The sequence below is a fragment of the Hibiscus syriacus genome, unplaced genomic scaffold (assembly GCF_006381635.1).
Source record: "Hibiscus syriacus cultivar Baekdansim isolate YM2019G1 unplaced genomic scaffold, ASM638163v2 tig00111917_pilon, whole genome shotgun sequence".
In the NCBI taxonomy this organism is placed as follows: Eukaryota; Viridiplantae; Streptophyta; class Magnoliopsida; order Malvales; family Malvaceae; genus Hibiscus; species Hibiscus syriacus.
In genome coordinates, this window is record NW_024063213.1 from 696,803 (window position 1) to 723,744 (window position 26,942).

The 26,942-nt window shown below is 32.7% G+C and overlaps 2 protein-coding genes and 1 pseudogene across 4 annotated transcripts; 1 reads left to right on the forward strand and 2 right to left on the reverse strand.

The window, feature by feature from the left end:
* Positions 1-3,469: 3,469 nt before the first annotated feature.
* Positions 3,470-5,819, reverse strand: LOC120172958 (annotated as a pseudogene).
* LOC120172960 (DNA-binding protein DDB_G0278111-like) lies at positions 4,687-26,550 on the forward strand. Of its 3 annotated transcripts, none has more exons than XM_039180275.1 (9): positions 4,687-4,690; positions 6,852-6,861; positions 14,581-14,589; positions 24,705-24,770; positions 24,888-24,937; positions 25,051-25,115; positions 25,975-26,066; positions 26,183-26,254; positions 26,362-26,400. In XM_039180275.1, the coding sequence occupies exons 3-9, from the start codon at positions 14,587-14,589 to the stop codon at positions 26,398-26,400; spliced, it is 387 nt and encodes a 128-aa protein (XP_039036206.1). In that variant the 5' UTR covers positions 4,687-4,690; positions 6,852-6,861; positions 14,581-14,586. The 3 variants fall into 3 exon arrangements, with proteins under 3 accessions (XP_039036206.1, XP_039036207.1, XP_039036204.1); XM_039180276.1 differs by lacking the exons at positions 4,687-4,690; positions 6,852-6,861 and adding exons at positions 5,283-5,287; positions 9,504-9,510; XM_039180273.1 differs by lacking the exons at positions 4,687-4,690; positions 6,852-6,861; positions 14,581-14,589 and adding an exon at positions 24,336-24,472 and having other exon boundaries at positions 26,362-26,550.
* LOC120172959 lies at positions 11,395-13,056 on the reverse strand. Its single transcript, XM_039180272.1, has 2 exons — positions 11,918-13,056; positions 11,395-11,429 (listed from the first exon to the last, which is right to left on the reverse strand). The coding sequence occupies exon 1, from the start codon at positions 13,054-13,056 to the stop codon at positions 11,947-11,949; it is 1,110 nt and encodes a 369-aa protein (XP_039036203.1). The 3' UTR covers positions 11,395-11,429; positions 11,918-11,946.
* Positions 26,551-26,942: the final 392 nt, after the last annotated feature.

The window sequence follows — 26,942 nt, forward strand, 5'->3', positions numbered from 1 at the left end:
TGGGAGAAAATTATTGAAAACTTTCCTATGGTCTAGAATGAATATTAGAAGTGTACCATGTGATTTGGAGGTTGATTTGCATCAATTTGAATGTATTATGATTTCGTTTGAATTATTTTAAATGTTTTAATATATTTATGATATTTTATATATTTTGTCTCACCTTTAAATATTACTGCCTCACTAAGCTATACTTAACACATAATGATTTTCATGCGTAGGTTATGATAGGAATACGAATGTGCAGTGAGGGGTCTCTCGAGTATCTTTTGGAGATCATCTATAATATCAGTATCAGTAAGACATCTTCGATGTTACATTTTGACTAGTAGTGGCATGTGTATTTATGTTATCAGTTTGCTTGTCAGTTTTATTTAAATGGTCTATATAGTATTTGTATGTGTATTTATGTTATCAGTCTGCTATTCAGTTTTATTTAAACGGTCTATAATAGTAAATTAGGATTCGTTTTATTTAGACTAGCCTAGTATATATATATATACACACACGTTTTTAAATGGATTGGAAACTGCTTAAAGTTGTTTAATCATTGTTTGAAAATAGGTACTTTTTTCTATAATAAAATATTAATCTATAATTTTATTTCTAATAAGAAAAATAGTTTTAAAGTTGAATTAAGATTGGTTTTAAAAATTAAATAAAATAAAATAAAATTTTAAACATTCATGTTCAGTAAAAATTAATAAAATTGATGATTATTTTTAACTCGTACTTCGAGATATACAGATTATAGGTGTTACATGCTAGTTGTATTTGGCCTTCCAAATAAACTTATTGCTTGCATAATAGCTGTGTCTTCGGTTTCTACTCAAGTCCTTTGGAATGGAGACCTTACCAAGACTTTTAATCCGACGAGAGGTACCGCCAAGATGATCCGTTGTCCCATATTTCTTTGTTCTCTGTATGGATCAGCTATTCCAAGCGATTGACACCCAAATTATGTTGGGTAAGTGGAAACAATTACGTCTCTCAATGAACGGACCGAGGCTGTCTCATCTCTTTTTTTGCGGACGATTTAGTGCTCTTTGCGGAAGCTACGGATGATCAAGTGGAAGTTATTAAAGAGGTGCTGGATCGATTTTGTGGGGAGTCCGGCCATCGTATCAGTGTGGCTAAAACAAAAATTTTCTTCTCCAAGAACTGTCCAACAAATATACGTCACAGTATTGCACGAAAATTTGGATTTGAGATGGTGAATGATTTAGGAAAATATCTTCGTACTCTTCTCCTCCATAGTAGGGTGACCAAAGCAACCTATAGCTATTTTTTGGATAGAATGAACAAACAGTTGTCCGGTTGGACGGCGAAAACTGTGTCTTTCGCGGGACAAATTACCCTTGCCAAGGTAGTGCTTCAAACTATACCGATTTATGTTATGCAAGCTACATGGTTGCCGAAAAATATTTGCAAGACGATGGAGAGCATTATTCGGAGGTTTGTTTGGGGAACTTCAAATGGGAAGGTTGGCATTCATCTTATAAGATGGGATACAATGCAAAAACTGATTCTTGATGGTCGCTTGGGCTTCCATGATATGGAGTCACAAAATCGAGCCTTTATGATGAAGATAAGTTCCCAACTTATCTCGCAGCCAAGCAAACTGTGGGTCAGATTGGTTCGAGCTAAATATCACTGCCAGGAACCATTTCCGTTCTCTCTTAACAATAGGAATGGGCCTCGATTTTGGAAAGGTATCACATGTATTTGAAATGATTTTCTTGAGTGTATTGCTTGGAATATTCGGGATGGATATGGAACAGACTTTTGGTATGATCATTGGCTAGATGATGAAGAGCGGCTTGTCTTCTCATTTAAAGGGTCGGGTTCTCCTGCTCCTCTTCCAGTCAATGCGATGACGACTGCTTCCGAATCATGGGACTGGAATAAGCTGTCAAAGGATTTGTTGGAACAAATTTTAGATCGCATTGCAACGGTCCAGCCTCCAAACCCTCAACTAGGCCAGGATTTGCAGACTTGGAGATGGGAATCGGATAGAAGATTTTCAGTGAAGTCGGCCTGCAGGTTCATTACGAATCAGGAGTCGGAGGTATGCTCAGTTGATTGGAAGAAGCTTTGGAAACTAGAATTTCCTCGGAGGATTAAAGTTTTCTTCTGGTTGAATCTTCAGGATCGTTTGCTAACCAATATGGAACGTTCATCGTCGTCATCTGTCTTCAATTGTTATATGTGTAATATGCGGGGCAGGTCCAGAAAATTCTGATCATGTTTTGAGGCAATGTGTAAAGGCGAGGGAAGTCTGGAACCGGGCAGTCATACAGAATAATGCCCATCGTTTCTTTAGTACACCATATGTGGAGTGGTTTCATTCTAATTTATTCTCGAGCAAACATTTTTTCTAATGGTTTGAGATGGAAAACTTTTTTTGCTGTCATATGTTGGCAACTCTGGAAGCGGATGTGCAGTCGGACTCTCGATCCTAACTATGTTCAAAGAGAGGATTTCCTCACTCTCTGTATCCGGATTGCTACTGATTATGTTGGGGTTTCGGTGAGTAACAATATGATTCATAGCCAGCTAAGGAATTCGTTGAACTGGAATCGGCCAAAGGAAGGGTGGATTAAAGCCAATGACGATGGTGCTGTGAGAAACAACGATTCTATGGCGGCTGCTGGATTTTTGCTTCGAGACTCAGCCGGTATTTGGATCCACGGTTTTTCTCGCAGCCTACGAAGATGCTCAGTTCTTACTGCAGAACTATGGCTGTCCATGATATTCTTTCTATTGCTTGGAGGTTGGGTGATCGTCGAGTAGAATTAGAGTCGGAAAATCTAGAAGTTGTGAGGATTTGGAATAATTCATCTGATGCGTTGGTCGGTAGTGCCCTTGTGGCTGCTCTACATGAATTACGAGATAGAGATTGGACTATGGAGGTGCACCATGTTAAGCGCGAATAAAACGCTACTGCTGACTTCCTAGTCGTGTGGAGTCGGGGCCAACCTGTTGGAAGAATGGAGCTGCTGGAACCTCCGAGGGACCTGCTGCCTGTTCTGCAAAAATAAACGTTTGAATCTTGTTAATATTGGTTTTACAATGTATTAGAAAAAAAAATATTGACATAAATATTATTAGATCAATTATTCTAATATTTGAAAAATAATATTATTATTTTGTTAATAAATAATATTATTTATTACATTTGATGTTTATAATAAAGAATTTTTATATAACCAACCATTGGAAAATGACTGTAAAATGAATTCCAAAAAATCTTTTCTAAGAAATGTAATTCATTTTACGGAATTCATTTTTCGGAATCAGTTTTATGTGAAACAAACAGACGCTTAATTAACCAACAAATCAATGTTACAGTTATAATTAAAAAGTACGTTAACCCAGCGGTTTACTCTGTTACCAGCATGGGCTCCAAAATAGCATCACGAATCTCAGCACTCAGACTCGACATTTCAATAACACCAATGTACCTAAGCATCTGCATTTCTATTGTACCCAAAAATGGTACCAAAAAAGATATCCCAAGCAGGTATAGCATCGTTACAAAAAGGATATATCCTCCGGCTCTCTCCCGCCGTTGGTGTACGCGTTTATGTGAGGAGAGATCGTGCAAGACGTTCGCGTGCAGTAGCCAACGCTTGAGTTATTGTCCGTACAAACATCGTGTTAATATGCTGACAATAGTTATTGGTGTGTTCCACTAGTTACAGAATTCAATTCTGCATTCTGGTGTATGATATAATCTAAAGAAAATGAGTACTATGAACAAGTATTGCTACTTCGAGAACAAGGGTTATAGTACCTGCTCCGACAATGGTGCTCCGTCATCCATGCTATGACTAGCAACCTTCCCGGTGTTAACATTTGCATCGATTTCAAGAACAATACTGCCAATTTATAGAAAACAATCAAAATGGATGATAAGACAGGCATCCAAAGGAGCCTATCTATAAAGTGTTCCGTGAAAGGGAACAGGACTGAGAACTGGGAAAAAGGATTCGTCAAATAGCGGTATCCTAATCCATGCTCCCCCGAGGCACCTTACTCTTATTTTTATGCTTATTTAACTGACCTCCCACTTTCTAGTTTCTTAGATAAGAATTACGAATGCTAGAGAGCCTTGGAAATGTGTTTAGAAACACAGCTGAAAAGATAAAATACGAAAACGGATATGACTTGTCAATCCTATACAGAGAAGGAGAAGCAGAGAAGATCCGAGGCTTAGCTAACAGCTCTTTTAGTCTCAATCTAGATGAAACTCCATGACACTTTTGCAAAATTTGTTTGAACGTTGTTTGACCAAATTCTATATATTTTCTTTCTCAATTCAATGCATCCAAACATAACAAGTAATAAAAATTCTTAATGCCAGTCTTTTTTTATTTTTCTTTTTTCTCTTCTTCTGCGCACCTTCTCACTGGCATCAAGGGTTAAAATGTATGATTATTGCAAAGTCAACCAAATGTTTAACCAACAGTATTTAAAAGGAAAAAAAAGAGAGGGAGGGGGTGGAATCTAGGGAAATTTCAAGCCCAGAGTTGTCCTAGAGACATAATAACAATTACAAGGAAAGAAGAATGGCCTATTCAGATAATCGGGAAAGAAAAGTATTTAACTTCAAATATAATAGTACAATGAATGATAACTCATACCCGCCATCAACAATCTCATCAAGGCACAAGAAAATGAGATCTAAGTTTTCCAGCACCTCCCTCTTGTCCACGGCTCCTCTGGAAAGAGGAAAGAGTCAAAATTAGGCATGATGATATCAAAAACGGTAAAAGTAGAAAGTGTAATGAAAAAACCTGAGGATAAGTCCAACTGCATCAAAAAAAACCCTGGAGCACCGAGGCCAAGATTATCTCATTTTCATTTTCTCCTCCGGTAACAAAAAAGTGTAGGTCTTGAACAAACTTGTAGACGACAACATAGTCGTCAAACATCGTTATATCAGCTTTAAACAAAAATATAAAAATCAAAAATCAAAGCACCATGTTAAAATCGTAGCATGAATCAACACTTAAACCAATACCAATCCAGGATTTTCTTTTCCTCATTCACCAGCATAGAGCAAAGCTCAAATGCTAAGTCCTTGGATAAACCCTCTATCCACAAGCAAACAAAATTCTATATTCTCAAATCTAATGAATTGATTAACTCACAATTGGACATATGTCCCAAACAAATCTATTTGATTTACATTATACACTCAGATCAAACGAAAAGTAAGGAAGCATTAACAGATAAAACAAGGTGCAGAGAAACAAGTAAAAGCTTCCTTAGCAGATCAAACGTGCCTTCGTTACGGGCGCTAGTCGTTTGGGTTTTGGTAAACACGGTTTTCTCAAAAGCTTCCTTAGCAGAATTCGTCGGCCAGTCATCTGAGTAGTACTTCACAGCTACTCGTTTTCCTTCGGAATCCAGAAGAAGGATGTTTTTAATTAAAGTGCACAACTCCTACAGACAAAAGAAACAAAGATCGTGAAATTTTCAATTCAGAAACAAAGCTCATAAAGATTCAACTAATCAAGCTAACTATAAACCAAAGATAATGCCAATTTGGTTTCGATCTAGCTCTAAAATTTACGTTAAAGCTTGAAATCTTCAAGTCTTTTCAACTCTAAAAGAAGTGACTCGCATCTGAATATAATTCAAACTAGAGGTGAATAAGTTCTGATCTGCACTAGATATAGCCAAACAGCATAGCCAAAGCAGATCTCCGAAATGCAAATAAAAAAAAAATAGTTGCAAGGTACGTTTAATGCAAATTTGAAAGATTGAGAAATTAAAAGACAAAAGCTGTCCATTTTTTCTTGTTTGGCAAGATTTTCTCCGAAAATATTGAATTATTGTTTGGCAGAATTTCTCGACCGTAGCTGATAGTTTAAGCGACGATAGATCGTTGGGTCGACGGCGTAAATTATAAAAGGGTAAACTATGTCAATGGTCATTAATGTTTGGGTAAGTGTTCGTTTTCACCACTAATGTTTGAAAAGTCACAAATCAGCTACTAACATTATTGTTTGTTACAAATGGTCATTCAATGTTAATAGCCGTTGCTACAGTAATAGACTGCTGACATGGCATGTTAAACCAACTGACTCAGTATGTTTGACCGACCGTTTGACTATTCTTCTTCTTTTTCTTCTTCAGCAGCAAATTTTTGATCGATGAATTCATGTTTCGATCGATGATAGTCACAGGAAAGCCACTGCAATACCAGTCCCAACGGTATTTGCCTAGAAAGAACCAGCTGGGACGGCACATGTGGAGGTTTCCCCTTTGCTTGCTTTGTTTCAAAACAGGTGTGTTCTTGTCAATGATGCACAGTGATGTTTTTTGTTTTGTATCTATACATCATATATATGTATATTTGTGTTTTTTTCCCAAACTTTAAAGGCTGATTTTGCTAGTTTTGTTCTTAAATGATAATGCCTTGATGCATGGGGATCTTTCTTCATAGTCAAATACTGTGATAAGTTGTTGAGTGATTTGCTGTTTCCTTTTTTTTATTTGTAAGAAGTATTATCATAATCATACTTGAATTAAATCACAGTGAAATCATTATTGATTTTCTACTTGTGAAGTTTTAACCATCTCCATTTCTATGGTTTTGTGTTTCGGTAAATGCCACCACCCTAAACAAATAAACAATCTGTGATTGTTTCAATCAATGTAATCTCCATGCCTTACCGCCACTACAAGCATCATCTGTAATTTTTTCAACCAAAAGCAAGCATTCCAGTTAAGGGAAATTGGGGGTTTCATTGCAGAAAATTTTTTAGAAGTTACCACCGCTACATGTGCCGCCCCAGCTGGTTCTTTCCAGGCAAATACCGTTGGGACTGATATTGCAGCAACTTTCCTGTGGCTATCATCGATCGGAAACATGAATTCATCGATCGAAAATTTGTTGCTGAGGAAGAAGAAGAAGAAGAGGCAAACGGTCAGTCAAACATGCTAAGTCAGTTGGTTTAACGTGCCACATTAACATTTTGTTATTGGAGTAACGATTATTAACGTCGAGTGACCATTTTATAACAAACGATAACATTAGTGACCGATTTGTGATTTTTGAAACATCAATGGTGAAAACAAACACTTACTCAAATATTAATAACCATTGGCGTAGTTTACCCATTATAAAAAGTAGTAAAATGAAATTAAAATCTAAATTAATTGTGAATTATAATTTCAAAAAAATAAAATTTAAATATCAAAATAAAATAAAAATCATATTTTAAATATTAAACTTATAATTTATCTTTTTTTTATTTGACTTGGTATATTTAAAACTTTAATAAACACAGTGAGGGCATATTTTAATTTATTAAAAATTAGTACATAAAAAATAAGATAGGGCATTGCATGATTAACCTCCCTCGAGCTCATTTATTTTATGAAAGATTAATTGCATCAAATGTCTTAAAATTATTACTGATTTTAAATTATTCTTAAAGTTTAAACCTTTTATTTTATTCATTCACGTATAAATTGAATATAAAATATATTTAAAATACATAAATTAAATCATAATTATGTGTCCTTACAACATGACTAACTTAGATCTAATCTATTATAATACATACAAAAAGACTATTTCTATTGTTTAGCTCAACATATTTTAAATCGGATGAGTATGTTACGCTTAACGAGTATTGATGAACACCATTAACGACGAGTATTATTAATTTAATTCATAAAATTTAAAAATTCTAAAGGAGTCATCATATAATTATAAATTAGTTAGAAATTTAAAGGTAAATTATTTAAATTAAAGGATAAATTATACCAGTGACCACCTAACTATTGTCCCTTTTCATTTTGACCACCATTTTGAAATATTGTCAATCAGGTCGCTCAACTATTTAAATGTATTCAATTAAGCTTCTTGCCGTCAATATTTAATCGAGAAACTGATGTGGCAGTTAAAATATTTATTATAATTACACATTTAGTCACTGATACTTATATATTCTATCAATTTGGTCTTAATTTTAATAAATTAAAATAAACTTAACCCTCAAATTTTTCTCAACAACTAGAGTGACTCCCTCCAAAGGAAAGTAAATTTTGGACGTTCAAATGATACCCAAGGGAATTGAACATGCAATTCTTGGGTTGTAGAAGCAATACTCAACTATTGAACCAAAGTAGTTAACTGGTTCGAATTTAACTACATATGTTATTTATGTTGTATATTAGTGTAAATTTAAATTCTAAATATTTTATATATCTTAACTTAAATTCATATATTAAACTAATTTTACATCTTAACATTAAAATTTTATTTTATTTTTATATTAAATTATTAAATATATTTTATTCTTGTCTTAACCTAAAAGTATATTTTATTCTTATTTTAGCTTAAAATATATTTTAATATTTATCTTAACTTAAAAAATATGTTTTATTCTTTTCTTAACTTATTACATAAATTATGTTCTTAACTTAAATTCTTAAATATATTCAATTCTTACCTTAAATTATTAAATATAATTAATTCTTGTTTTAACTTAAAACATATCTTTATTCTTATCTTAACTTAAAAATATATTTTTATTTTAACTACAAAAATGTATTTTATTTTTATCTTAACTACAAAATTATATTATATTTTTATCTTAAATTTAAATATTATCAAAATAAAATATAAATAAGATAAGAATAAATTGTATTTTTTAATTTAATATAAGATTAAAATATATTTTTAAACTAAAATAAGAATAAAATATATTTTTAGGTTATGAAAAGAATAAAATATATTTAATAAGTTAAAATAAAAAAAATAATGTTTAGATGTAAAATTAATGATAAGATATATAAAATATTAAGAATTTAAGTTTACACTAATATACAACATATATAATATATGTAGTCAAATTTGAACCAAGTGTTACTTTGGCTCAATGGTTGAGCCTTGTCTTTTCAACTCAAGAACCATATGTTTGATTCCCTTGGACATCATTTAAGTGGCCAAAATTTTCTTTCCTTTAGAGAGTGACATGTGTCACCTTTTGGTTGGTGAAAATATATTAAATTAAAAATAAATTAAAATAAATTTAATTATCTAGTCGGATGGTGACACATGTCATTACACTTGGCACCATTTGATTTGAGAGTTAAGTATATTTTAATTTATTAAAATTAGGATCAAATTGATAGAATATATAAGTAACAATGACCAAATATGTAATTATACCAAATATTTTAACTGCCACATTAGCTTCTTCGTTAAATGTTAACATCAAGTGACTTAATTGAATGTATTTAAATAGTTGAGTGATATGGTTGACAAAATTTCAAAAAAAAATGATGGTCAAAACGAGAAAAGGGCAATAGTTAAGTGGTCACTGGTATAGTTTATCCTTTATTTTAAATAAGTTTCCCTTAAATTTTTAACTAATTTATAATTACACGTTGAGTCTTTCAAAATTTTAAAATTTTACAAATTAAATTAATGGTGTTTATCGTTAGTTGTACTCATCTGTGCTCGTCGAGAATTGTAGAATTCTTGTTTTAAATCTACATATGTTTTTAGGATGATTTTGCCACGCTCGACAAGTACCGATGAGCATAATTAACGATAAGCACCATTAATTTATTTTATAAAAATTTAAAATTATATAATACTCAACGTGTAATTATAAGTTAGTTAAAAATCTAAACGTAAATTATTTAAAATAAAATATTAATTAGATTATCTTTTATAAATCTTATCTTAAATAATAATTAGATCAAATATTAACCCCTAAATTAAAAAACTCTAAATTCTTTTTTTACTTTGAAGTCGTGTTCCTTGTTGTCATTGTCGTTGTTACTGTCGTCTTCGTTGTTGTGGTTACCTTCGTCGTCGCCACCACTGTTGTCGCCACGTCAAAGCAAGAAAAAAAATAAGGTTTTTAATTTAGGGGATTAATATTTGATCTAATTAGTATTTAAAATAAGATTATAAAAAATAATACAATTAATATTTTACTTTAAATAATTTATGTTTAGATTTTTAGCTAATATATAATTACACTTTAAGTATTTTGTAATTTTAAAATTTTTATAAATTAAATTAATGGTGCTCATCATTTGTGGTGCTCGTCAAATACTCGTTATAGAATTTTACTATGCTTTTATATATATTTCACATCACGTTTATCTTATATTTAAATTGAAACTAATAATTAGAGTAACTAAAAGGTTTAATTAATACAATACTACTAATTTAAAGATTCAATTAAAACATACTAAATTTTAGGATAAATTATGTGTTTAGTATCTAAATTATCAGTTTAAGTCTGTTTTAATACGTAAACTTTAATTTTTTTTCAAAATCATACCTAAAGTTTAGTTTTTATTTCATTGTAGTATCCGCGGTTACAAAAATTAGTTTTTTCTTTCATTTTAGTACCCAGCGGTTCAAAAAATTAGTTTTTTTCATTTTAGTATCTCATTCAAAATTTAACATTAAATTTTGAAAAAAAATTAAAAGTTTAGATACTAAAATATATCAAAACTGATAGTTTTTGTACTAAACTCATTAAGTTTTTAAAGGCATGTACTAAAATGAAATGAAAACTAAACGTTAGGTATGATTTTAAAAAAAAATAAAATTTAAATATTAAAACAAACCAAAATTAATAATTTATATATTAAATAAATAATTTAGCCTAAATTTTAAGTAATCCATCTAGTTTCCGAGATCTACAAGGGGTCCTAATCTTTGTATTGGACTTTGCCTTCCTGGTAACCTTGACGATACCTGATGCCTATGTCTAGCTTGATTATAACTGATGATTGTTTAATAATTGAACCCACTTTTGGAGTAGTTATGCCGTATCCAATTGTCAGCTAACACGATTAAAATATGAGTAAATTACATAGTAAGTCATTGAACAATACTTAAATAATTATTGTGATCATTGAATTTTCAAAGATCACAAAATGATTATTAAATGTATAACTTTCAAAAGCTATAAAATATAGATATCTATTTTGTAACTTTACTTTCAAAAGTTCAATGAGCGTGACCTATATGGCTCTACTATTTCAAAAATTGTTCAGGACCCCCCATGTGAAATTTAATGCAATGTTCAAACTCTCACTTTCTATGTTCAAACATCTTAGAACACTGTCTCCTCTTCTCAAAACATTTAACATGCACCGACAAAAATAGAAAGAAACAAAGAAATTGTATTAGTCCATTATCAGTGATTGTTCTACAGATTTTCATTTACTTGTAGATAACTATGTTGTAACGAGAAGTTTTGGGGGGGATTAATGAGGTCCATGAGCCATCTACTTTTGACCATTTTTATGAGTGAACTTTTGTGGATTATACAATACTTCTGACTTTTTCGACCGCAGATGTTAACTTTTCGACAGGAACTGGCCGGTGGGCATGTTTTCTGAATCAAAACAAAGAGTGGTCCGACATCAAATACCTGGAAAATAAAACATTGGTTATGATCAGAATAAGAACTAATAAGGATTGCATATTATTCAGTTCATAACTTCATACACAACTCCATTCTCAGAAGGCATTCAAAATCCCAATCACATATACTCAACTATGCAAAAACGATCATATCATCTTGGTCTATTTGTGTTTTCCTTTTTCAATCTGAACAAAGCTAAAGAGCCACACGCAGACACACCAACATCAGATAAAAACTGCAGATCTAATCAGAAGAAAATCAGGGAAAAGGAGCCAGAGTCCATTTGGGTTCAACCATGTTTTCTTGCTCCACAAGATTCGACCCGAGATGTTACGTACATCAACAACAAATTCACTTCTAAGTCCTATAGAGTCATGTCACTATTAGTACACAAACCCTAAATCATCAAACAACCAACTAACCCTAAAAAGATGCAATAAAATGCAGCAACATGGAAAGTGTTTTCTTCCTTAATATTTCTGGTAAAAACTTACCTAAAAATTCAATGACTCTTCAATTCCCATTATGACTTGGACACAGGCTTTTGCAACAAAGCAGTCAAGTAAACTTCCCCATGTTTCAAACCACTGGGATCTGTCTTGTTAGCCACTGCCCACTTCACTTTCTTATACCCAGGCTTCCCTATCAAAGGCCAATAAATTTTCTCCAGATCCACCGCTTTGCTAAAGAACCGGTCCACCCACAAATACCCTCCGGCTCTCAACACTCGATCCACATCATAGAACATGAATTCCATCACCGACACCGGTATCCACCGGTTCACGGCCCTCCCACACCGGACCAGATCCATCGTGCCGTCGAAAACAGGGAACCTCTGCTGCAACGGCACGTGTAAAGGCACCAACCCTCGTAGAGCCACGGCCTCATTGTAAGGTGCATTGACGTTCATGGTGGTGGTCAGCATGGTGACGTTGTAGGATTTCTTCATTACGGCGGCGAAGGTTCCGGTGCCACCGCCTATGTCGATGCCGAGACGAACCGCCGAGTTAGCCAATTGCATGAACTGGGAGATTGGAAGATCGAGCTCGGAAGTGAATCTAAGCAATGAAGAGCGTTGAGCGTTGAGATCGAAGCTTGTGGGGTTGTTTTGCAAAAGGCAGGCAAAGGATTTACACGAGTATTTGTTCCATATGACGCCGGAATCAGAGAGGGAAGTCGGGAAAGGAGTTAAAGGCAGAGAAGAAGGCTGTTTCGATGGGGTTTTCGAAAAGCACCGCCTCCGTGGAAGCGGGTGGCAACCGTTAAGAATAAGTGTTTCCTGGAGGTTAGGGTCGAAAGGACAAATCGAAAAGGGAGTGTAATTCATGTACCTATGGAGAAGGTCGGGCTGGTTATGGCAGGAAGAAGCAATGGGGCCGATCTGAGAATGGAGAGTAAGATCTTGAGGTACGACGGAACTGGGTTTCGCCGTCGAGGCTGCAGAGGATGGGTTATGGCGCGTGAGGTTGTTAATGGCGGCGCGTATGGTGTTAAGCTGCCGTATGAGGTTGTCGGGGACGGGGGTAGGAGGCGGAGGTGGAGGCTTGGGGGACTGAACGGTTGAGGAGAGATGATAAAGGGAGAGGTTGTTGGTCGCCACCATGACCAATAGGAGGATGAAATTCAAACCCATTGAATTTTATCCGGTCGTCTTCTACTAAGCTTTACTCATGGTTTTTCAGAACGAGACCGGTTAGCGAACCGATCATATTACCGGTTCATTGATTCAACCGGTCGAATCAGTCCGACCGGTCGAAAGAACCGGACGACATCATAATTATTTAAAAAATTAAATAAAAATATCAAAAATATTTAATAAAAAATAATTTTTTATATCACAAGTCATATTCAAAGCAAGTCATAACATATATAAGTTAAAACCATAAGATCAAGTGAAACAAAATGATTCAAATTAACTACAACATAATATTTAAGGTAAAACATATTAAATAATAAATATAATTATATAGCTATAATTAAAAAATAAATTTAGGGTTAAAAAAATCATAACAAAATTATATAACTATAATTATATAACTATTCTTTTACTTCAATCAAGCTCGAATTTTAGGCTTCAATCGAGCTTCTAATTTTTTTTTGAGTTCAAGCCTTTTTGAGTTCAAGTTTTAATATTATATTTCGAGTTTGAGTTGAACTTGATAATTTTTAGCTTGTGATTTTGAGTTAAGTTGAGCTTACTTTTAAAGTTTTCAAGTTCGAGTCGAGTTCAGCAATACTCGAGTTCGACTTGGCTCGTTTAACAAACGACGTTGTTTGGTTTATTTTTATAAAAAAAACAAAAACAAAATTCCCGGTTTTTCCCGATTTTCCCGGTTTTTGGCCGGTCTGGTTTGAACGGTTCAACGGTTCTAACCGGTTCACTAATAGCGGTTCAACCGATTTAGATTGAACCAGATTAAACAATTATTCCCGATTGAACCGATTAAATCGGTCGGTCCGGTCCGATTTTCAAAACAGAGCCTTTACTTCTTTGCTTCTAACGTGCTTCGATTCTTTAGGTCTTTCGTATTTTTCGATTCTTTAGGTCTTTCGTATTTTTCGATCTTCGTGCCACACCTCGCTTGTTTTCAGAGGTTTAAGCTTGTTTTTAACTTCTCTCACTGACTCCTCCCCTCATTTTCTGGGTTCCATCATGGATTTGTTTTGTTAGGCAATTTTATATTAAAAATCCCCAATAAATTCAAAATTATTTAGAATAATAATCCCTAAATCATTTGCATTGGACGACTTCACATCCTACAAATCGTGTGTTAAATCCTCGTATCCTTCGACATACGAGATAATATAATATGGGTACACTTTTCACGTAAACCAATAAAATAATTAAATAAAATGATCTCGCTTATTGCGAAACACGAGATAGCATTTATGATTCAAAGTATCGCGAGATTTATGGGGATCTCACGGTCTACAAAACGTGAGATTCTTTCAAATCCTTACCATCCCTTTGGTGTTCATAGCCTTATTTAGATACTATTTCTGGGTGGGAACTAATTTTTTAAAATTTTTAATTATAAACGCATAGTATTGCAATTTATTTTTAAGGTGATTATAATATCAACATATATAAGATATTTTAAGCAGTGTAAAAATGACATTGAAATTGTTAGAAATCATGTTTTTGTGAAGGAAGAAGAAAAAAATGGTTTGATAGACATATTGGAGTGTTATTTTTTGCTTGTAAATATGAGTAACATGTGTTGTTAATTAAAAAATAAATAATGCAAAAAACCCGATTTAATTTATATGTGGGCCTGAACAATTGAGACATTTGTTATTCATGTATTCAGGATTTCTATATATAGAGCATAATTTTTGTTGTTCGGTTCTTTCTTGAAGTTTGACCAAATCATCGTCACAAAAAATTTGGGTTGACCATGGACGATTTGGTTTTTTTGTCATAGTGCATAATCTGGTCGTATTGTAGGTTAATCATCAACTTCATCTGGATCCCATTCATTTCCAATGGGAGGGAACTCATATTTATAAACCTTGAATATAGTTTCAAGTAAGTAAACCCGATCAACAAATCTCATGTAATGTATCTGAACAGAAGAATCAACAACAATGGTGTGCTTACAAGGGTATTTGAAAGTTTGAAAGAATCCACACTCGCATGTTTTTTCTCGTAAATTAACCATATATGCATTGTGTTGTATGCCTTTCAATGGGCTCGCAAATTCTGATACACAGAATAATGACATTTTGTGAGAAAAGCATATGACATTCATCGAGTTGGAATGGTACTGGAATGTTTTCTATTTTTTGAGGAGGTCTGGGTGGATTTGGTGGTCACTTTCCATCCAATCAACTGCTTGTCTTCCCAAGGTTGCAAAAAGGGTTGTCAGTCGATAATATGTTGCATTGACAACGGACGTGATAGGCAAATTGCACACTTCCTTTAGTGATGAATTTATTGCCTTAGCCAAGTTAGTTGTCATGTGACCATACCGTCTACCCCCATCAAATGATCGAAGCCATTTCTCCTTTGGGATTCTAGAAAAGTAATTGAAGCCCTCAAAATTCATGTGTCTCAGTTCCTACGTCAGGTCCTCACACTCACGTACGGACTGTGTGTAACCTATCAAGAAAAAGTGGAATAATTAATTTGAAATAATTTTTGTAAAGATATGGTAAACCGAAAAAGGTGAAAGATGTACATATTCGAAGCATCATTAGACGTTCATATTGATTCTTGAACTTCTGTAAATAGTTTGCTACAATATGTCATAAACAGTACCAATGATAAATATTAGGGGGTTGGCAAGACAGTCTCATACGCTGAAGTATGTATTTGATATCAGATCCTCTATCAGAAATAAGATAAATCTCATTATCTCTGTCCTGCATCATATGTGATAGAACATATGTTTATAAGTTCGTAAGGAAGAATTCTCAAGAGTTAATATATTTCTTTTCGACAATTGCGAAGACGATGGGAATATTTTTTGTTGTCGTCTTGTGCAACTGTCAATAACATTATTTGAGTGTATTGACCATATAACCAAGTATCGTCGATTTGAACAACCGGCTTGCAATGTCGGTATACATTAATGTATTGCAGAAAAGTTTAAAAGAGTCACTAAAATTGGCAGACACCTTGTACAACACGATCATTTTTGTACGCTAGGACTGTTTCCAATTTCACAGTTTTTCCCGGAATGTGTTTCTGCATCAGTTTAAGCAATTGCCACAATTCATTGTATGATTCCTTCTATTGGCCAAACAATTTTTGTTGGGCCTGATACCATGCATACCATGCTTTGTGGTAGTCAACTGTGTACTCATATAGCGATGTAAATGAAGCAATATATGTCGTAACTGTAATATGTGGGTTTGATTTGAGCAGCAAATGAAGGCTTCATATAGAACGTGCACATCCAAGTTACGGTGATATTCATTCAGAATGTTGGCGGTGCATGTATGTGGTTGAACGTATTTTGTAAGTTTCTAAAGGTTGTTCATCGTCTTCAACCGTTATACATAAACCCTCAATTACATCACTACTTCTTGTGGAGGCATTAAACGATGTACTTATATGCATCAGTTTTTTTCACAGTTGACGTGACGAAACGTATGTTGTAGTTCTTGATTGCAGCCACAGCTTGTTCTTTTGTTCTAAAACTCATTCGTAAAAAGAGTAAATAAAATTGCCAACTTACCAATAAACAAATCAAATAAATAACGAAAAATTAAAACATTATATTAACCTAAAAACCATTCCAACATAGAGATCACCATCAGTTGATTGTGTTGCTCAATGTGTAGGAATTGGGAAAATTTCAGAGCGTTGAATGCTTCCATATCAATTGTTGTAAAGTGTGATAGTGGCTGGTACTAAGAAATATGCGTTGCAGTATGTGGAAATGTTGTAATAGTGTCGTATTCTTCATTGTCTTTTGCTTCTGGTGGCATGTTAAGGTTTTCTGGTTCTTCATAGAAGGGGCCTAACTCATCATCATCGGGGTCAGGCTCCCTTATTGGTTATTCGTTAGAATGATCCCCTCAAAGTGGAATAGATCAACCTCGTTTAAATCAAAGTGAACAACTGATGCATGTTTTCATCGATCATGAGACTTTCACGAACTGATTCAATAAGATTAACGTCACGCACACTAGTAAAAGAATGTCTCCCCATATGTGTTGAGACGTTATCCGCAGAAGTGATATACCTTGAATATCGTCCAGATGAGAAATCATCGAATGATTTAAACGTGGATTGTTGTATTGGTGGTATGTTCAAATCAAACTCAAATATAGTAACACAAGAATGCCTTGGCATCAAAGACGATGATGTACCCAAATCGTTCTGTGTACGGTGTGTGTTTAACAAATTAAAGTCGTTTATGAAATTTATCGTCAGATTGTCAACAGTTGAATCAAAGCCGAAATCCACTCGTCTCTAACTTGGTACAATGGTACCATCATCAGCATCGGAAAACAATGCATACAACTCTATCGACCCTCCAAATGAATATTGCAAGTGAGCATCAACCATTGTATGCATATCACTATTGTTCTCAACGGTGTATATCGTGTACGTTAATGGTTCTAACGACGTTGGTAGTTGATAGTTCAAGGGTAACAATTTTATACCGCAAGCATGTTGGACATTTTTCTTCACTTCCTTCATCAACTTGTTATACATTAACTTCATTGGTAGCATTATTGTCACAACATGTGTGGATTGAAACATGACACTGAGAGATGCATCACCTATTATTTCGCCATCGTAATATATCAAAGCAGTAAGGATTTCTCTCCTCCACATTTTAGCTGAGTTGTTGCCCGATAATACTGAATTATGATTGTTTTATTACAAGAACCTCGCGGATTGGAAGACACAATTTCCAAATAACGCGAGTTGCAGGGTGTAAGATCTTGGTATCTTGCGTTTTGCAAGATACGTGGTTATCCTAACGTACTATAGATATCACGGGATGCAGGGTGTGATTTTCACTGAAAATATTTTGATTAACTCAAAATAAAATAGTTTAGTACAAATATTTCAGTTTTTAATTTAGTAAAAATAGTTTATTTTTGAAGAACAAAATAAATAAGAGCTAATAATGCCTATGTCCACTAGTTCCGATCGTGGTGGACGACGAATCTGACGCGGACGTAATTATGATTCATCTTCATCTTCAGTAATATCATCATCATCAGGACAGAAAACTGTATATGGAATCGATCCACCACTGGCACTGTAACTGGGACCGGTGTAGAATATGTTATGCGGTGGCGTCTGGTCAATAATACCGGATCCAAAGTTAGCCACTAATTGTGTCGATATAATTCAACTGGCCAAAGATATCAGTGAAGAAACCTTCCGAGAACTTCCACATTTGCTGAAATGTTGATTAAGTCGAGTGGGTGAAGACAGGGTCAGGGTGTGTTAGCGGTGTCTGATGAGGTCTTTGTGTTGTTACCGATGAGGATGATGCACCTTGTTGTCTTCTTCTTCTCTGCCTTGACTCCCCCCACGTTGTCTCCCAATTCGTGGGCTACTCTGTAGAGGAACATATAATTCTCGCGCTCGTTCCTCATCGGTCAATATATATGGCATCCCATATTCTTGGTACCACTACATATAATCGTATGTCATGCTATGGTCGAATATGGTTGAGTCATGAGCGTCCTCTCGAATCTTTAGACCCACTCATTCAGATTTATCGCATTATGGTTCGCCCAATTAATTTACGTCTTCCCTTGCTGTGTCAATCAATGCAACTCATCCAAGCAAGATGGATATGACAGAATCGATTGGACACAATTAAATTGTTAAAGGACGCGCTCGTTAGGATACCACTCGACTATCTCATACAAGATCAACGGGACTGACACGATGTACACGGCGTATTAGTCACCCGAATCTCATATGGTATACAGTCGACAATAGCAGCTTCGCAGTAAGGCGTCCTCGGGAACTATACAATTAAAATTACATAATTTTGTTAGCTAAAAACCTCAAATAAATTAAATTATTCTCAAATTATAAGATAAAATTCGAAAGAAAATATTTTATTACCTGATGTCCAAACTTATCGACCAAGAGTTTGAAGTCTCGTCGATGTGTTGGTAAGTGGGTGTGAGAGGTTTCATCAATCCACCTATCATTAATACAATAGAATTGTATTATTTGTTAGTAATATTATAAAAAACGGATAAAAAATATCTTTTACCTTGTAAGTAATGAAAATTCATATGGGACATGTGTTTTAAAGTCTGGCATAAAAATGACATTCGGATACAGGCCCACGACTGCAACAATAATAAATATCCTCCAATGACAATTTTCGTCGGATCTATGGCTCTACAAAGCTGTCAGAACAAAAATGCAAAAACTACTAACCCCTAACTTATATTTTTTGAATCACTCAAATTTTACAAATGATTCAACCACATCAGAGGCACTTTATTTCGGGATTTGTTTGGTATTAAAATCCCCTCAATAACTTGTAGTATATGCGCACGAGCAAATCACTTCAAAAAATTAATAAAATAATATAACTACTTAATTTCCAAATAAATAAATAAATAAATTGAAATATTAATAAATATTCATAGATAAAAACATTTATATTTACCTCCATCACTTCATGCTCCGCATTCTGGGATAGGTTCATAAAATTTTCATCCAAAATTTCAATTTTTATTTTTCCACCATCGCGTGCATCATCAAGCGGATAAATTCCAAGCAATACATCACATATGTTTCTAGGGGCGCCGACAACACCAATAATAACTACTCCATCAATAGGAAGTCCCAAATGAAATGCAACATCTTGCAGAGTAATAGTTGCCTCCCCACACGGTAAATGAGACGTATGTCTCTGGTCTCCATCTTTCCACCAACACATTTATAAGTGGAGGATGCAACTTCACACAATCACCAGTTATACTACTGATATATCCGAAACCCGCTAAATGTAAATAGTCAATAATATCCACATCAGGTGATTCACGTGATTTATATGACACTATAATACACGTTCATATCCCTACAAAATATAAATATTTAAATACCAAAATAAATAAACTAAATCAATAAATCAATAAATAGTAAAAATAAAAAATAATATTAATTAATTTACTTCATTATTTCGCTTCCAATAATCAAATACGAGACTTCGAACATGTCTTAATATACTCGCCGTCATGATATGAAATCTTTGAATATACGAAAGGGTGTGGTGATGAATAGGAGTGGATGATCATATTTATATCCCTTCTCGCACATAGGGAATCATGATTTTAAATACAACTCGCGTACTACAAGATGCGAGTTACGTTGAAAACACGCGAAATTTATTCTATTCATAGTATCTTGCGTTTTGCAAAACGCGAGATTACTATCAGATTTTATCTTTTAAATTTTAAAATATATTATAATTATTTTTTTTATAAAATATATATTTTAATTACTATATTTATATATTATTATATTTTAATTATTTATTATGATTAATAATTAATATTATTAATAATTAATATTATATTTATTTATTATATTCATTTAATTTCTACGTTTTAAATTAAGATGTTGAATTCGAAAGAATCTTGCGCTTTGCAAGCTGCGAGATCCTTCATAAATCTCGCGATATTTTGGATCAAAAAAACTACCTCGCGCTTCCCAATGTGTGAGGTCATTTTATCCAATTATTTTATTGGCTTACTTGTAAAGTGCACCCACATCGGATATATCTCGCGTATTGAATGGTACAAAGATTTAACACACAATTTACAAGCCGCAAGGCCGTCCAATATAGACGATTTGAAGATTATTATTCTATATAATATTTGGCGGACTCTATTTCTTTAAATAATTATTATTAGAGGTTTTTAATATAAAATTGTCGTTTTCTTACTAGCTTTGGCCTCTTGTGTACTATTTGGGGGTTTTAATTAGACGTGGATTGATATAAAAGTTTTGGGCTGGGCTTCAGATTCGATCTGGGAGGTTGAATATGAACCGTTTGATACGATCAACTGGAGTCATCAAATCTGGTTTCGGGAAAGAATAAATTCCAAAGGAAAAGGACGTCTTGTTGGAAATTTCATTGGTCTTGGTAAAAAGAAAACAAGAGATAAAATGATTTTGATTCTTGATCATTTTTCTTAATTTTAAATATAATTTTAAATATAACCTTTGAAAATAATTAAATTATTATATTTCCTTTTAAAAATTTCATAATTTGTCTTTGTTGTTATTTTTTGCCTATTAAAAAGTTTAGATTTGTTTGAATAAATTCCTCATTTTATTATTCAAGAAGCAACAAGTACGTTGCTACAAATCAATACAACACAAAATCATAATCTCTAAAAGATTGAATCCCCAAACTATATAGAGATCATAATTATCAGTATCACTCTCGATAACTATCCTGAGCATCTTTGTCATGTCTAATAAATATTACAAAATAATCATTAAATTTTATAGATATTTTAAAATATTATTGTCATTATGTGGAAAAATGATTTTGTGTAAAAATACTTAATTTAATTAGACACGTCTAATAAATTCATTATCAGGTTGTTTACATCATCCAACAGCTTAATATTTATTTTATAATAAAATTTAATTTGATATTCATAGGTTATTTGATAACTATCGAAAAATATGGCGTTATTACTTAAAAAACAAATAAAAATTAATCTTTTGAAATAGTATCTCTCATCAGTCGTTAATCAAATAAATACCTCCTAAAATGTTCATATAAGACTAATACCTCCTAAATTGTCCATGTAAAACTACCTAGCCTTCTACAAAACACAATTAAATGATCTCATTTTTTGCAAAACACGAGATTTAATATTAAACTTGAGAAAAAAAACATCGCGTCATGTAAAATGCAAGAACAACAATAAATTAAATTTATCAGCTATATCAAAACAAATTCACTTTCTAAAAAAAAAACAGTTCCGTTGAGAGCCCAACACATCTAAAAAAATGTACTTCAATCAAATTAGACAAAAATAATAATATAAGGACTAAAGATGTAATTTAATACATTTTAACTCCACAGTGGAAAAACGTGGCAGTTTATATAGGCATAATGGAGAGTTTTAAGACTATGTTTCTTAGTAAGGTGTAATAAATGTTAACATGAATTCTTCTATCTTTTCTTCATGTAATTTTTTATTTATTTTTACTTAACCTATATATGAACTAAAATTAAATATTTTAATAAATTTTTTATTAAAAATTAATTTTTGTTAATATTAAAAATATAAAAAATTTCGTGAAAGTTTGTTAAATTTATGTTAATAAAAATTAACTTTTGATAAAATTTCGATAAATTTTTTCATGAAATTTTATTTTATCCTTAATGTTAATAAAAATTAAATTTTAATAAAAATAAATTTATCAAAATATTTAATTTTAGCTCATATATAATTTAATAATAAAATTTTAATGGATTAAGTAAAAATAAAACTAAAAATTATATGAGAAAAAGATAGAATAACTTAAATTAGCTTTTATCTTAGTTGCTAATATACATAGTCCAAACACTCTACCATGCCTATATAAACTAATACCGTTACACCTTTCAACTTATAGTGTTATTTTTGTCAAATTTAATTAAAATGAGCTTTTAATATGTATTTATGTGGGTTGTCAATGGAACTTGCTTTAGGTAGAAAGTGAGTTCGTTTTGATATAACCTGAGAAGAAATTCAATTTCTTATTGTTCTCGTGTTTTGCATAATATGAGGTATTTTCTCAAATTTAATATTAAACTCCACGTTTTATAAAAAATAAAGTTTGACCTCACGTTTAAAAAAAAATCTATTTAAATGCGTTTTTGTAAAATATGAGGTAAGTTCATATAGATAATTTAAATATAATTTTTTAACTAATGAATGATGGGTATTGTTCCAAAAAAAATAAATTAATTTTTAAAATTTTTAAGTAATATTAAGGTGATTTCATGCAGATATTATAATGTTTACCTATAAAATAATCTTAGGGTGCGTTTGGTTCACGGAATGTAAGATTACCAGTGGAAATAAAAGATTATCAGGGAATAGGATTACTGAGAATGTTGTATTTTTGTTTGGTTGATTTAGTAAGAATGTAAGATTACTGTGTTTGGTTAAAGGAATAAAAGATTATTGAAATGCATATTTGACCAAACTGTCCTTATTATATATTTGTATAATATTACAAGTTGTAAAAAATTTATATATTTTATTTAAAAAATTAAATTCATAATATTTATATAATTTGTTTAGAAAATTAAAATATAAAAAAGTTTAATGAAAGGGTAAAATTTTATTCAACCCCTGAACTTCATATAAAATTTTAATTATAGATTTTTTTTTGTAAATCTAAAATAATTTAAGGATAAATTTATAATTTAACCTTCGTAGAATTTTTATTATTCAATGACATAAGAATGATATTTTTTATAAAAAAATAAAAATTTAAGGACATTTTAGTCCAAAACGCCGGTAATGTTACAATACCTAAGGGAAGGGAAATAATGTCATTCCCGGTAATATACCCAAAAAAATTCACTATTAATAATAAAACATTACCAGGAATGACATTCCCAGCCAAACCAAATAAAAAAATGTAGATTCTATTTTCGAAAAAATCTCACATTCCCCATACAAACGCTCATTATTGTGTATACTTGGTAACGGTAATCTGTCAGCCTGTCACCCTCTTGTACGCATAAAGGGACAGGACACTGCTGCCTTTCCTTTCTCTTGTGGAAAATACCATCGCTAGGGATGAGCAACGAAAAAATCGAAAAACTGATCTAAATCGTATACATAATTTAGTTAGATTTGAGTTTTTTTATTTACATTTCAGTATTGATTTGATTTTAAAAGGTAAATATACAATTTAATTTGATTTTGATTCTTGATATAAAATCGTTTGAATAAATCAAATTAAGTTTAAAATTAAAAAAAAAAAAAAAATCATTTTGAATTGATTATAAAATAAATTTAAATAAATAAAATATTAAAATTAATAATATTTTTTTATAAGTTTAAATTTATATATTTACACTCGATTTAAATTTTTATTTTATTTTTGAAAATTAAATTTCAAAAATAGTAACTAGTCAAATCCGTAAAATCAAACTGAATTGAAAATCATGATTTTTGTACCTTTCAATTTCAATTTTAATTTTAATTTTAATTTTAATTTTAATTTTAAAAACCTCCAAAATACAATTAAATTCATATTATAGTGAAAATAGAGCTGAACCGAATACACCCTACCATCACTTCCCTCCAAGATTTTAAAGCAATGGCTCGAAGTAAGTTGGATTGTTTGTCTTAGAACTGGACTTGTAAGATTCAAGTTGAACCCATTCAAGCCCAAACCCAGAAACTCTTTTTGACTGATAATTTAAATTGAGAAAAAACAATTGATTTAAAGGAAAATCCAACATAAATCGCATACTGCTGAAGCTAAAAGTCTGCGGGAATCTCTCCCTGGTGAAGAAGCCTTTCAACCTGCTCTCTTTGGTGGTGTGTAGGAGGGATATCCAGTAACTCTTCAATCAATGGTATCATTTCAATTTTCCTTTCGATTCGTACTAAATGTCTCGCCAACCAAACATCTCTTTAGGGCTTTTAACTTTTCTGTTTGTTTTTGGTTATAGTAGTGGTCCTAGTGGATGAGTTTTAGTTTAATAATAACAAAAGAGGGATAAATTTAAGTTCCTTTGGATTATTAAGTGGATTAAATTTCTTTTGGGAATCCAATGGATTATAATTTTTTCCTTTCTAATTTTGTAGGCTGATCCTGAACTAGAAGCAATTAGACAAAGAAGGATGCAAGAGCTAATGGCTCGACAAGGGACGGTAATCTATGTCATTTTTCATTTTAATTTCAGCTAATTCTTCCTCTTGAAGAATTCGGAATTGTGCTTGTTTGTGCTTTTACTTTAATGTTACTAATTATAATCTATTGATAAACAGGGGAGTCAACAAAACCCTGAGCAACAGAAAGCTCAGGAAGAGGCCAAGAGGTTAGTTTTTTTTTTTATGTGTATGCGTATTGTTTCTGAATCATTCATGTTGTAGTATTTATCTTGGGATCAAATTAATTCTTTGATTTGACGAGTAAAAGCTATTAATTTAGGGAGGCCGATGAACGGAGGCAAATGATGCTTAGTCAGATTTTGTCCAGTGAAGCTCGCGAAAGACGTAAGCTTGTATATCGATTCATCGTTTGAGTCACTTCAAGAAACCTACTCTAATTGCTTGTTTGCGTGCTAGAATGCCCATTCTATCATCGGATTGCTTGCTATTTCCCATTTTTTTTGGTTTGACTATTCATTTTTAGTTTTGCCTTCTATGTTCATGACATATCAATCTTTGAATTTAATTTACTTGTTTGAAAATGGCTGTGTTATTCGTCATAGTTTGGAAAAGTGAAACTTGTGCTTCAGTGAGCAAGGAGAATTGTGTTCATATAAGAATTTATTTATTTTAGAAAGTCCTATCTTAAGTATGGAGCTCAAAAAATTGTGGGGGGACATATGATTGAAGGTCCTACAATGGAAGATTTTATGATGGACGTGGCTATATTTTGGTTTCCTGAACACCTTGTTTGTCAAAGGCCGAATTTGATCTGTTCTCTTCTTTGGTCTAGGCTCAGCTTCCATTTGAAGTATGTATTGTGTGATTTGTAAATTTAAATAGGTCTTGAAAATCTGAATTTAGTAGGATTTAAGGGTCTCGTTAGGATTGTTTGGGTGGAAGGATTAATTGAGTTATAAAATGATAAGCATGTTATATAGCAGTAGTATGCGAGTTTCTCTTTTTTTTGAAAAAGTCCTACCAATTATGATAAACCCTTTATGCGATTACAGCCCCTTATCACCTTATTGAAATGTTTAAACCAATTATAAACAAGATAACTTTTTTAAGAAAAAAGAGGAGAACAACTTAGTGGCAGGCATAGATGGAGTTAGGGTCATCGCTCAATACTCTTACTGCTCTGTTTCTTACCTTCGTGTAATTCTCGTCTTAATGATGTTCTTTTCTGGTATATCTTGTCCAGTTGCTAGAATTGCCTTGGTAAAACCTGAGAAGGCTAGGGGTGTGGAGGATGTTCTACTTAGAGCTGCTCAGACAGGTCAGATAGTTGAGAAGGTATGCTGAAAAGTTGTGGTCCAACTACAAATTGTTGCCTTCCTAATATTCAATACCACATTTGTTAGTAAGCTTTGATAAAGAACTGATTTGCATACGGTTGAACCCGTGTAAAGGTTTCCGAGGAGAGACTTATATCACTGCTGGAACAGATAAACACCCAAACAACTAAACGGACCAAAGTCACGGTAAGTTGATTTTATGCATTGCCGACTTGCCTTTTGTTTAATTTATGCAGCCCACAGAACTATATTTGATGTGGTATTTTGGTGCCATTGTTTATCTGGTTTTGCAGATCCAGAGGCGCCGGAGCGTTCTTGATGACGATGACTAGTTCAAACTCTAAATGTGAAATCTTCTGCTTCATTCGTAGACCCCATTTTCAATGGATTTGTATTTTCAAACTGTATTTACTTTGCAAGCCGTATTAATGCTATCCTGAGCAATAAAGCTGGTGTGTAAGTTGAAATATTATTGAGGCTGAGATTGAGGTTTGCCAAGTGATGCATTATGTCTATCATGATATGGTTTAGGATAAATAACACCCTTGATCACTTAATTATAGATACTCTAATTTGAACATTGATCTTTTAATAGGAAAATTCAAGTTGGCATTGGGAGTTAAATAATGATGTTGAAAGCATACCTAATCCCTGTATACTATTCAATCCTACAATTCCAATTGTAGGATTGACCTTAGATTGGAAAATAATATGGCGAGAGGGAATATTCCCCCCAACTAATCTAGATGAGCAATGATGCCTTACAATTGGTTTAGTTTGGAATAACGTTTCACTTTTGTCGTAACCGTCCCTCGAGTGGGCATGAAGTCGGGTTTCAACTTCAATTGATCTGTGTAGAGTTGCCATCGATCAA